General features: G+C 27.0%; 1 protein-coding gene across 1 annotated transcript in view; it reads right to left on the bottom strand.

Moving 5' to 3' along the window:
• The window catches only part of LOC100210096 (phosphatidylinositol 3-kinase regulatory subunit alpha), a 124,910-nt gene that overhangs the window by 78,645 nt on the left and 31,635 nt on the right, over positions 1-14,630 (bottom strand). The window contains exon 10 of the mRNA XM_065801009.1: positions 13,141-13,278. Within this exon, the coding sequence (XP_065657081.1) occupies positions 13,141-13,278 (138 nt within the window). The remainder of the gene's footprint in view (positions 1-13,140; positions 13,279-14,630) is intronic.

Here is a 14,630-nt window from a genome sequence, read left to right as displayed (position 1 = left end):
TTGTAAGGGCTGTATAAATGAGTTTTGACGCTTATTTACAGTCCTGTTGTGTAATGTTAAAAATCGTATGGTATATCCATAATCGAAAACTTTGATAATGTTATATTGCATTTTTTTAACATAATATACATGATTGTTAATAATTACTTATACTTTATTTTTTTAACCATGCCGTTCGCTGCATTAAATCTGACAAAGTTGTTTTGTTCAGAAGTGGTGAAAAGAAAGTGTTACAACCATCACACTACTTAGAATTAATTTTTGAAAAAAGTTGAAGACTTTAATGCTGTAACTTTTACATACTAAATTATATGATAGTACTTCACATTTCTAGAAAGTTTCAAGTCATTTCCATTTTTGGTTCATTTTTAATAACTTAAAGAGTGTCAAATGTTAAACTGCCACTCTCGCTAACTAAATCCAAGAGTTGTATATATTTATATAAATATATATATTTATATATATATATATATATTTAATAAAAGAATGAGTAACAATCAACTATTACCAGCAACTATCTACAGTTATCTGTAATTATTTGTAACTTAACAATATTAACAAAATAACAACTACCAACAGCAATCAGCAACAACTACATTTTTTGTTCGAATGACTGCTTTAATAGTTTAATGATAATTTATAACAAGCATTACAACATCAGAATAAATTTATTTTTAATAAACTTGAAGATATACTTTGAGATTTCTCCAAAAAAAAGGTTTTCAATTTTAAAAATAAATCACAGCACATTAAAAAAAATTATACGATGGAATATAATTTAATGAGGAAGTTTATTTTTGCTTTCCCCACTAAAGTCAACTTTTTGGTCTGGATTGTATACTGGATTCAAATCACAGATAGATATGGACTAGTAAAGGTAAGAAATTATTTAACTTCAAAACAATAAAATATTATCAGGGGCTAATCTAGGAAAAAACAAAACAATATTTGCCGTAAAAAACATAAAAAAAAAAGGTCCTCAATCAGGTCCCCTGATTATATTCACATAAATATTATTCAATATGACATTTCCATGAGTGCTTGTGTATGTATCTCTCTCTCTCTCTCTCTCTCTCTCTCTCTCTCTCTCTCTCTATATATATATATATATATATATATATATATATATATATATATATATATATATATATATATATATATATATATATATATATATATATATATATATATATATATATATATATATATATATATATATATATATATATATATATATATATATATATATATATAGTTCTATAGTTTGTTGGATTTGGGAAGCACAGAAAAAGGAAGTGATTCTTACACCAACACATACCTCACTTTTAATTACTTTTGACTTTCGTCCAACATTTGCGTGAAATGACGAAAGTCAAAACCAGTAATTTAATTAAAAATTAATTGTTTTTTAAAAAAACCACAAAAACACAAATTTAATTGACCAGAATGTTTTTAAAACATTCTGATTGTTTTTAACAATATAAACAATGTTTTTATTTTTATTATATATATATATATATATATATATATATAATATATATTATATATATTATATATATATATATTAAAACAATATTTGCCGTAAAAAACATAAAAAAAAAAGGTCCTCAATCAGGTCCCCTGATTATATTCACATAAATATTATTCAATATGACATTTCCATGAGTGCATGTGTATGTATCTCTCTCTCTCTCTCTCTCTCTCTCTCTCTCTCTCTCTCTCTCTCTATATATATATATATATATATATATATATATATATATATATATATATATATATATATATATATATATATATATATATATATATATATATATATATATATATATATATATATATATATATATATATATATATATATATATATATATATATATATATATATATATATAGTTCTATAGTTTGTTGGATTTGGGAAGCACAGAAGGAAAAAAGTGATTCTTACACCAACACATACCTCACTTTTAATTACTTTTGACTTTCGTCCAACATTTGCGTGAAATGACGAAAGTCAAAACCAGTAATTTAATTAAAAATTAATTGTTTTTTAAAAAAACCACAAAAACACAAATTTAATTGACCAGAATGTTTTTAAAACATTCTGATTGTTTTTAACAATATAAACAATGTTTTTATTTTTATTATATATATATATATATATATATAATATATATTATATATATATATATATATATAATATATATTATATATATATATATATATATATATTATATATATATAATATATAATTATATATATATATTTTATTATATATATATATATATATATATATATATATATATATATATATATATATATATATATATATATATATATATATATATATATATAGATACATACACATGCACACATGAAAATGTCATATTGAATAATATTTATGTGAATATAATCAGTCATATTGAATAATATTATGTGAATATATATATATATATATATATATATATATATATATATATATATATATATGTATGTATATATATATATATATATATATATATATATATATATATATATATATATATATATATATATATATATATATATATATACAGAGTGGGTGTTTCCCAATCTTCAACAGAGTAGGTGTTGTTTTGCCCAAGTGAAACGTTTTAATTTCATAGCTGGCGTAAGTTTAGGTTTCCTCGCAGGTCTGTAGCATTTACACCCTAGTTCTGCAATTTGACGCCTTGTAGTTCTGAAAGAAATCTTGATACCGGCTACTTGTATGATTTTAATAACAGCTTTTTTACTTTTTCTTCAGCTTTTAACACAAAAGTTACGAACTGCCCTTTCATCATTTGGGGGTAGTAATGCGTGGTCTACCACATTTTCCACTTCTGGCATTTTGTACAGGTATTTTTTATCAAGTTTACTTTTAATTCTGCTTACTGTCATCACAGAAACTTTAACTAAATTTGCAATTTTGTTTTAACAAGCCAGATATTTCTGAAATTTTTTTGTTTGATATATCTTTAGCTTTTCCCATTTTTAGGCACCAAAGTTCAAATATTTTTAGTTAAAATTACTAATGTAAAAAAATGAGTCAGAATCACAAAAACAATAAACAGTTGACAAAAAATGTATTTATTACGCACACATTTTTGCGCAAATATCAATTTTGCCACGAATATGTAAAAAGGTGCATCTTGCATGTTTTTGCATATTCTAGCTTATCAATTCTAAAAATTGCCACAATTATTTATAAATATTACAATTTTATAAAAAAAAAACAGAAAACTATTATTGATATTAAAATCTTAAAGAATGTAAGAGTAGAAGCAAATTTATTCATTTAAAATTCATATTTAATTGCGTTTTTTGTGAAAAAACAATTTGTAACTAATAATTTGACCGCCCACTGTATATATATATATATATATATATATATATATATATATATATATATATATATATATATATATATATATATATATATATATATATATATATACAACCCTCAGAATTAGGAAAAATGAGGTTGGCAATAAATTTTACACAAAGGGTACACACACACACACACACACACACACACACACACACACACACACACATACACACACACACACACACACACACACACACACACACACACACATATATATATATATATATACATATATATATATATATATATATATATATATATATATATATATATATATATATATATATATATATATATACTTTTTTTGATGCGCAAAAAATTGCACTTGCTATTAAGTGTTTAAATAACTCCCCCCCCCCCTTCTTTCTTGTGGAATTGGCCATATACACAGTCCTTAATCAGAGAAGTAATGAGAAACATTATTTTTGGCGCAAAATGTTTTCCTGTGTCAAAATATGGTAGACCATATGATATTTTCTGGTGACAAACAGATAGCACACGTCAGTCATTTAACATTTGACTGCAACAGACGAACTACTAACGCTAGGTAAGTGATACATATATTAATATAGACCAAAATGCCATCATATGGGAACTAATCAAATGTGTTACAGAGGACTATTATGGGACATGGAACTAAGTTAAATGCTGAAGAAGTCGCTATGATCAAGGCATTCAAGGCTGCCAATGTATCAAGGTCTGAGATATTGAAACATATACAGCGAAGTCAGAAGGTGATCGAGAAGATTTTAAATGATCCTGATACATATTTGAAAACAAAATCCAACCAAAATGCTTCAAAATTAACCAGGAATGACAAACGTCACTTACTAAAAGTGGATTTAAACACCGGCTGTAGTGCCTAATTGATACACGCCCAGCTGGATATTGATTTTCATTACATACAATACAAAGAACGTCACGTGAAGCCAGACATCTGAGATATGCGAAGTGTATGTCAATGCTGTTGTTGCAAAAACATCACATGGGGAAACGTATGGTGTATGCGAACAAACATTTGTCTTGTCCACCTGATTGGTGCTCAATTATTTGGTCTGATGAAAAGAAATTTAATCTTTATGGTCCAGAGGGATATCAATATTATTGGCATGACTTACAAAAAGAGCCAGAGACTTTCTTGTCCAGACAAAATGGTGGTAGTGGTGTCCTGATTTAGGGTGATTTCCAAGGCTAGATTACCTGAATTAAAGTTCTTAGAAAGGAAACAAACAGCTGAAGACTATATTATTACACTCTCTGATTACTTAATGAGGTATGAGCATGCCAACTATGGACATACGCTTGTCTTTATGCAAGATAACGCATCGCTAAATACGGCAAAGACAGTGATGGAATTTGTAATGGAGCATGACATTCAGTTGTTTGATCATCCAATGCTGTCACCCAACTTGAATCCTATTGAAAACATTTGGGGTTACTTGTCTCGTCCTGTGTAAGCAAATGGAAAACAATACAGTAACGTCATGGAACTAAAAATGGCCATCCAGATGGAATGGAACAAAATCGCCCAATCTTTTGCTTGAAATGCTCAATTCCTCATTTAACACAAGAAATAAAATACAATAAAATGGAAAATATTGTCTATATTGTCCATTTTATTGTATTTTACTTCTTGTGTTAAATTGTGTTAAATTTGGAATAATTATTGTGTTAAATTTAATTCGTTTATACATCTATTTTTATTACTAAATTATTGCTATTTGGTTGGTGCGAACTGAATATAATGCAAATATATATAATTATTTATTAATTCATAAATCTTTATTTTAAATTGAATAGCATTACAAGTAATGAATTAAATAAAAAAAAATAAAAATAAAAACATTCAGAATCTTTTTATTTAAAAAAAATAAAAACATCCAGAATGTTTTTAAAATCATTCAGAATGTTTTTAAGATCATTCAGAATATTTTAAAATCATTCAGAATGTTTTTAAAAACATTGTAGTCTTTTAATTTCCGTTTTTGTGATTTTTTAATCTTAAATAGTTTCTGCAATTAATGTGTTTAGTTATAAGCAAACCTTAATTTAGCCAGTTTAAATATCACAAACAAGCGAAGAGCTATTTTTTACCACAAACTGTATATATAAGCCCTTTCCTATAGGAATATATATATATACATATATAAAACATATATATCACATAAATAATATTTATATATATATATATATATATATATATATATATATATATATATATATATACACATAAAATATATATATATACACATTTTGGTATATTAGATAAGTATGTAATATAACTAAATTTTCAGGTCAAAACATGTGCCAAATGTTTATATTTCAATAATGTTGTCAAGTTAGCAACACTAAAGTTTTGCTATAACTGATGATGGAGGCAAAAACTTTCAATGAACGGTGCAATTTTTTGAGCATCATTCGATCTTCCAAATAAAGCAATTTTGTTTTGATGCAAGCCAAAACAGAAAGGATGGCTTGTTCATTATTAAGTTTTCACGCATTTTTAAAAGCATCTTTAGATGCATCTTTAATTGAATAAATATTGCTGCAATTTGCTATAAGTTTAACTTTGGAATCTTCTGAAATCTTCTTGAGTTTGTTCATATTGATTTAAGATAATTTCTTGTAATATATAATTAATATAAATAAATAAATAATATAATTAATATAAATAAATAAATATAAATATATAATTAATAATCAATATATAATTAATATAAATAAATAATATAAATTCTCATTGCATTTTAAAAGGACTGCAAGTAGAATATCATTTTCTTTTTGAAAACTGTTTTAGATAACAATATTTTAAGTTTATTATAGTATTATACAGTTTTGAATGATATAAAATAATTCATAGTATGTTAAAACTCTACATAACTTCATACATTATATTTAAATTCAAAAAACTAAATTGTGTTAACTAACATTTGTTTCTTAAAGATTAAAACTTTTTTAGTGACCATCAAATAATACCATTTTATCAAATAATACCATTCTATCAAATAAATACCATTTTATATCTGTGCGAAAATAAAAAAAATTCTACATAAAAGATAAACTTTTATTTTTCCTTTTGAAAGTCAATTTTTGTTGACTTTCAAAAAGACTTTCAGAATGAGAATAAATGGCTACATAATGAGGAATAACTAAAAATTCATTTATAGTGCTTGTCTAAATAAACGCAAAGAATTTTTTTTTTTTTTGTGAAACAATGGATTGGGTTATTGATACACACATCCTTATATGCTACTTATGAGAAATAACTAAAAACTCATTTATAGTGCTTGTCTAAATAGATGCAAAGAATTTTTTTTTTTTTTTTTTTTTTTTTTTTTTTAACAATGGATTGGGTTACTGATACACACATCCTTATATGCTACTTATGAGGTATGAAAGCATGTTTTCAAAATAATAGAAATGAAGCCTACAAATAAAATAATAGATATGAAGCCTACAAATAAAATAATAGATATGAAGCCTACAAATAAAATAATAGATATGAAGCCTACAAATAAAATAATAGATATGAAGCCTACAAATAAAATAATAGAAATGAAGCCTACAAATAAAATAATAGAAATGAAGCCTACAAATAAAATAATAGATATGAAGCCTACAAATAAAATAATAGATATGAAGCCTACAAATAAAATAATAGATATGAAACCTACAAATAAAATAATAGATATGAAGCCTACAAATAAAATAATAGATATGAAGCCTACAAATAAAATAATAGATATGAAGCCTACAAATAAAATAATAGATATGAAGCCTACAAATAAAATAATAGAAATGAAGCCTACAAATAAAATAATAGAAATGAAGCCTACAAATAAAATAATAGAAATGAAGCCTACAAATAAAATAATAGATATGAAGCCTACAAATAAAATAATAGAAATGAAGCCTACAAATAAAATAATAGATATGAAGCCTACAAATAAAATAATAGATATGAAACCTACAAATAAAATAATAGATATGAAGCCTACAAATAAAATAATAGATATGAAGCCTACAAATAAAATAATAGATATGAAGCCTACAAATAAAATAATAGATATGAAACCTACAAATAAAATAATAGATATGAAGCCTACAAATAAAATAATAGAAATGAAGCCTACAAATAAAATAATAGATATGAAACCTACAAATAAAATAATAGATATGAAGCCTACAAATAAAATAATAGATATGAAGCCTACAAATAAAATAATAGATATGAAGCCTACAAATAAAATAATAGATATGAAGCCTACAAATAAAATAATAGATATGAAGCCTACAAATAAAATAATAGATATGAAGCCTACAAATAAAATAATAGATATGAAGCCTACAAATAAAATAATAGATATGAAGCCTACAAATAAAATAATAGATATGAAGCCTACAAATAAAATAATAGATATGAAGCCTACAAATAAAATAATAGATATGAAGCCTACAAATAAAATAATAGATATGAAGCCTACAAATAAAATAATAGATATGAAGCCTACAAATAAAATAATAGATATGAAGCCTACAAATAAAATAATAGATATGAAGCCTACAAATAAAATAATAGATATGAAACCTACAAATAAAATAATAGATATGAAGCCTACAAATAAAATAATAGATATGAAGCCTACAAATAAAATAATAGATATGAAGCCTACAAAGAAGATCATCAATAGATATAAGCATTTTATTTTTAATTTTTACTATAACAATTTTTAGTATATTCTTTATTTACCTTTATTTACCATTCTTTTTTTTGCGCTTTAGCCATTGAGTCGATAAGACGTGTTTTTGTTCGAGCGTAAGTTTCAGGATTTTATATATATATATATATTTTTTTTCGTATTCTTCTTATTTCCTTTTCCTCATATTCTCTTTTTTCTAACATTATTTCTTCTCTATTATTGCTTTATCTTATTAGCTTATAAATTATTTTCTACTTTTAAATCATAGTATATTATATTGCCTATATTTGTGTCTAAAATAACAGTTTTGTCGTACTTCGCGCACCTATATTTATATATACCTATAATTATATACTTATATTTTATTATATATATTTTTATCTATATATTATTATTATAAAAATAGTTGTGACTAAGATTTTATTTACGCTTTAGTTCGCTTATATTTTTACAGAGTTTACAAATTTTTTTTTCTTTTTTTTTCTTGTTTTAAAGAGTTTTGTAAACTTTTCAATTTTTGCTCGTTGTTTTACCGCCAACGTTTAAGCGTGTAAACGATTTTCTAATCTATTGTTCTATTCAAATAAGTTTTGAATAAATTTTTAACCTTTTTCTAAATTTTTTTTTCCGCAATTTTTGTGCCTTGACAAAATCCAAAACTTATTATCAATTAATAAATATATTTACGGAAAAATTATCACTATATATTTACTTATATCTGTAATCAAATTGCTAATATTAGTGAGTTATATACATATAAATTTATTATATTAAAAAAAGTAATTAAAGAGATCGGACGTGTTATTGGAGCTTAATAAAGTTATTCAGTTTTTTGGTATATGTATACAAAATACTATGTATATTGTTTTCACCGTTTGGAGCAGATTTATCGGTTACTAATACTGGTCTACTGGTTTTGGTATACTTTTCTGCTTTCACGCTGTGATTTTTAACAGAACTAGTAAACTCAAGTTATAAATATAGTTTCAACTTAGCTTTATTTAATCTAATATCACATATTAATATATTCAACCAACCGTATCAACTCTGAAGTATATACTCCCGAGGGACAATTTAAATCTTATCTCAATTAACAACAAATATCGTAAAAAATAAAAATAAAATTGGCTGCTTGGATACCGTCACCACAAAAAATGGTAACCAAGACGGAAATAGAAGCGCTAATCAAGAGAATATCTGTTCTTGAAACAGCAATTGTTGTGAAAGATAATCAAATTGTGGAATTAGAGAAAAGAGTTAAAACGCTGGAGGACAAAACAACAAATGTTGTGACTTCAACAGTGAACATTGGAAATGATTGGGTTAATGTGGTGTCGCGAAACGCAAAAAAACCGAAAGAACAACTAGTTGTGGTTAACGCAGCAATTAACGAGCAGGAGGAGCGAAAGAAACGCGAAAAGAATGTCATTATATATGGAATTAAAGAGTCAAGCAAAACTGAGAGCAAAGATAAAATTGAAGAAGACAAGAAAGCGATTGAGGACTTACTAAAAACAATAGGAAAAGAAAATGTTAAACCGATACATTTAAGGAGATTCAAATCAAAAAACGCTGCCAAACCAGGCCCGATTCTACTCGAGTTATCCGAAGGCGAAAGAAATCCTCTCTTACTCGCGTCAAAAAAGCTAAGAGAAAAGCAAGATTTTAAAGAAGTCTATATATGCCCAGACTTGACAGAGGCCGAGAGACTACAGGACTTTGAGTTGAGGAAGAAACGAAACAACTTAAATTCGAAGCTTGACGCCAACTCGCCCTTTCGATATGCGATTCGTGGAAACGAGATTGTGCGATTTAAAAAACAACTATAGAGAAAAAAAAATGAAAGCGAAAAAAAGCGAAAATTTATCGTATTTATCCTGTATATATTTGAACGCCACTTCACTAAACAACAAGTTTGAGGAATTTAAAGTATTGTGTCACCTAAATGAACCAAACATAATCGGAGTAACGGAAACATGGTTTAGTGAAACTTCAATTACGTGTGTGGAAAATTTTTGCTTATATCGTAGCAACAGAAAAGATGGCCGCGTGGGCAGAGGAGTTTGTATTTGCGTGAATAGCGAAATAACGTCTTATGAAGTAAATGAAAAATGGCTATTGACGACTGACTTAAAACAAATCTGGACTGTACTAGTTTTCGGGAACGACAAATATTTGGTAGGATGCATATACCGACCAAACGATGTGGTAGATATGGAACTGTTCAGAAATGTTTTCAGAACTGCAAGAGAATATGTGGACAAACGGGGGTAAAGATCTTTTAATAATGGGTGACTTTAATTTTCCGAAAATTGAATGGTCAGATGGAGCAGTTCATGCAATAAATTCCAGTGAACACTCAATTGAACATCATTTCTCGGAAATAATAAACGACGAATTTCTAATTCAGCACGTCGCGATACCTACTTTTCAACTAAACGAATCAACGTACGAGAATACATTGGACTTACTGTTCACAGTAAACGAACAAAGATTATTTCAAGTTGAGACAAATGCGGTATTAGGGAATATAAGCAAAGGACATCTTGTAATTTGCTTTAAATATGCACTCAATCACCATGAGACAAAAACTATAGCTAGCAATCGGAAATATATTTTTAAAAAAGCTGACTTCGCAGGAATGAACAAATTTTTTACAAATACAGACTGGGTAAACATTTTTGATGCAATTAATGTCCAGGAGATGTACGACACGCTCATTTTTTATGTTAACGAAGCTTGTCAAAAATATATACCGTGTCACAGCTCGAAAAACAGGACTCTTAAAAGAATTTTTTGGATTGACAATGAACTAAAAGAACTTGTGAAGAACAAAAGACGAATGAGACATTTAAACTGTTGCACAAATTGGAAAAACAAAAATATGGTAAACGAATACAAAGCATTGTGTAAAACAGTTAAAATTGAAACGAGAAAAGCCAGAAAAAAATACGAACGCGAACTGGTCTACAAATCGATTAGAAACAAGAAGATACTATTTAAATATGCTAACGATCAACAAAATGTAAAGAGCTCAATTAAAGCGATAAAAAACGTCGAAGGAAATGTTACAAATATGACTAGTGAGATTGTTGACATTTTAAATGAAAATTTGCAAAACTCTTTCACTAGAGAGGGCGACCAAGTATTACCAGAATTTGGATCGAGATGTGGGGGTAAATATTTAGATTTTGACGAGAATGCAATTAATTACAGCGACGTAGAAACAAGATTAAGCAAATTATCCATTGAGAAATCATGTGGAGTTGATCAATTGAGTACTATCATTTTAAAAAATTGCGCTGAAGGACTAGCAATGCCAATCACATTGATATTTATGTCTTCGATTGATAAGAGCAAACTACCTAAGCAATGGAAATTTGCGAACATTACCCCAATCTTTAAGAACAAAGGCAGTAAGCTAGAAGCGAATAATTATCGACCAGTATCACTGACTTCTGTGCCGTGTAAAATTCTGGAAAGCATAATAAAAGACTCACTTTTGGCACATTTTACGAACAATAAATTTTTATCGAAGTGTCAACATGGATTTGTTAAATCTAGATCATGCACGACAAATCTCATGGAAACTGTGGATTATTTAACAGAAAATATCGCACTGAATCGTCCGGTAGATGTGGTTTATTTAGACTTTGCGAAAGCTTTCGACACAGTGCCACACAAAAGACTCGTTTTAAAATAAAAAGCGTATGGAATTACAGGAAAGCTGCTAAAGTGGTTAGAGGAATTTTTAAAAGATAGAAAGCAACACTTAGTCAACGGTGATACTGTTTTGAGCTGGCGCGATATCTACAGCGGAGTTCCGCAGGGATCGGTAATTGGCCTGATATTGTTTGTTTTGTTCATAAATGACCTGCCAGATAGAATACAAAATGTAGCCAAGCTCTATGCAGATGACACCAAAATAATGATCGATGTGAACTCAATAGAGAAAATAAACAGTCTTCAACGAGATATAAACAGTGCTTGGGACTGGTCTAAAGAATGGTTAGTGAAATTCAATAAAGAAAAATGCGAAATAATACATTATGGAAGTACCAATTCAAAACACGATTATTCTATGGATAATGTTGTCCTAGGACAAACTACTATTCAAAAAGATCTAGGCGTATTATTCTCAGCAAACATGAAATGGAGACAGCAAATTATATCTTGCAGCTCGAAGGCAAATAAAATGCTGGGAATGATTAAAAACACATTTGTGAAACTGGATGTGCAGACTCTTAAAGTCTTATACGTGACGTTTGTTCGCCCAATAATTGAATTCGCGGTTCCAGTGTGGTCCCCTCAGCTTAAAGGAGAAATAGAACTGCTCGAGAAAGTTCAACACAGGGCTACGAGACTCAATCCGACTCTGGCAAAAATGAAATACGAGGAAAGACTGGAGATTCTTGGCCTCAGCCCATTATGTGAACGCAGACTTCGTGGAGATTTGATCCAGACTTATAAGTTATTAAATAAGATTGAAAATGTGGACTTTTTAAACGGTTTCAAGCCTAATGATTTTCAAATATCTAGAGGAAACGGTGTCAGGTTTGAACGCGAAAAAACAAAGTGCAACTTAAGACACTCATTCTTTACTAACAGAATAACAAAACCATGGAATAAACTACTAAGATGTAGTTAATGCAAAATCAGTAAACAGTTTTAAAGCACAATTAGACAATTGGCTCCTTTTAAATAAAATTAATACTGACACGGCTGTCTAAGTGTGTTATTAATACACACACTCGTCGTCTTCGGGCGGCTACAGCATCTACTACTACTACTACTACTACCTATTTAAAAAAAAATTTTAAACTATTTTATTTTTTATATTTAAGAATAATGTAAAATAACAATTAATTTTCTAAAGAACAATTTTTTAAAAATTATTATTCAATTTTACTAAAAAAAAGAAATCAAATTTCATTAAAAAATACATTGAATAAAACAACACTGAAGTAAACTAAAAAACCTTGTTTGTTCTAATTTATCATATAGCTTTAAATAAAAAAACACCAAGTTACTTACATGCTAAATTTATAAAAGAATCGTACATAAATTCTGATAAAAATGGGTTTGGTAATTCCAATAAAAAAGATTTTAAAACATAAGCAGCAAAACTGGGGTCTGACCAAGCATCATCAAACATGTTAACTGTTTCTGGGTCTACATTGTAAAAAAAAACATGTAAATATTAAAAAATTATTATAATAACTATTGTATTTAGTTTTAAAAATAGTTTTATAACACATCTTATATTTTACTGTAACAATAAAATAAAATGTGTGTATAACTTATATTGCATGTTTAGGTAAGTAGACTGACTGATGTCATACTGACCCTCTGCCGGGAGCTTCAGTACATACATCGAGGGAGTGCTACTACATCGGCTAAGAATTTGGGCTGGGGCAGGAATCTTTTATGGAATAAAGTAAGCAAAAAAAATGAGTAAATGTTTATCTATATACACAATAGTGTATGAATACAGCATTAGACACAAAATGATGACATCATGCTAGAATAGGTAGATGTGTGAGCTTGAGTACATACATCGACTTACTAAATAGGTAAAACATGCAAGGAGTGCCGCTACATCAGCGAAAGGTTAAAGCGCACATTCTAAGAATATAAGTGCACAATATATATATATATATATATATATATATATATATATATATATATATATATATATATATATATATATATATATATATATATATATATATATATATATAGATAGATAGATATAGATATAGTTCTATTTAGATATTTCCTAAATAAAAACTAAAAAGTTCTATTTTTTAAACAAAAATACTATTTAATTTTTATTTTATTACAAATTTTATTTAAGATAAAATTTAAAGATAAAGTAATGGAACTAAATTTAGTGAAAGATCATTTTTTTTGACTGGCCTTGTTAAGAAGTGTTACGCAGCTCACTTTTTTTGTAAATGCCACACAAAGCAATGGGTTTTAAAGTAATTGTAAATAGTTTTTTTATATTTGTTTATATATATGCATAAACTTAATGGCGTATGTATCAACATGTGCTTTATCTGAAAGTAGAAAAGTGAATGTTATCAATAGTTTACAATATTACTTTTATTTACGCAAATTATTTCTAGTTTACACTTAGCCCTTTAATGAAAAATGACTAGAATATGCAAGAAACCCACTGAATGCAAAACTTTTTATAAAAAATAGCAACAGGCAACTCAAAAAGTTGGCAGGCGACCAAAATTAATGAACTGGTTGCTTTCAGTTGCTCTTCTGGGGACTGACCAAAAGTCCAAGTGTACACCTCTCTCTCTCTCTCTCTCTCTCTCTCTCTCTCTCTCTCTCTCTCTCTCTCTCTCTCTCTCTCTCTCTCTCTCTCTCTCTCTCTCTCTATATATATATATATATATATATATATATATATATATATATATAAATATATATATATATATATATATATATATATATATAAATATATATATATATATATATATATATATATATATATATATATATTTTGA

Source organism: Hydra vulgaris, chromosome 07, assembly GCF_038396675.1.
Source record: "Hydra vulgaris chromosome 07, alternate assembly HydraT2T_AEP".
NCBI lineage: Eukaryota > Metazoa > Cnidaria > Hydrozoa > Anthoathecata > Hydridae > Hydra > Hydra vulgaris.
Note: the sequence above shows the minus strand (reverse complement) of the source record. Positions and strands in the feature narration are given on the sequence as shown.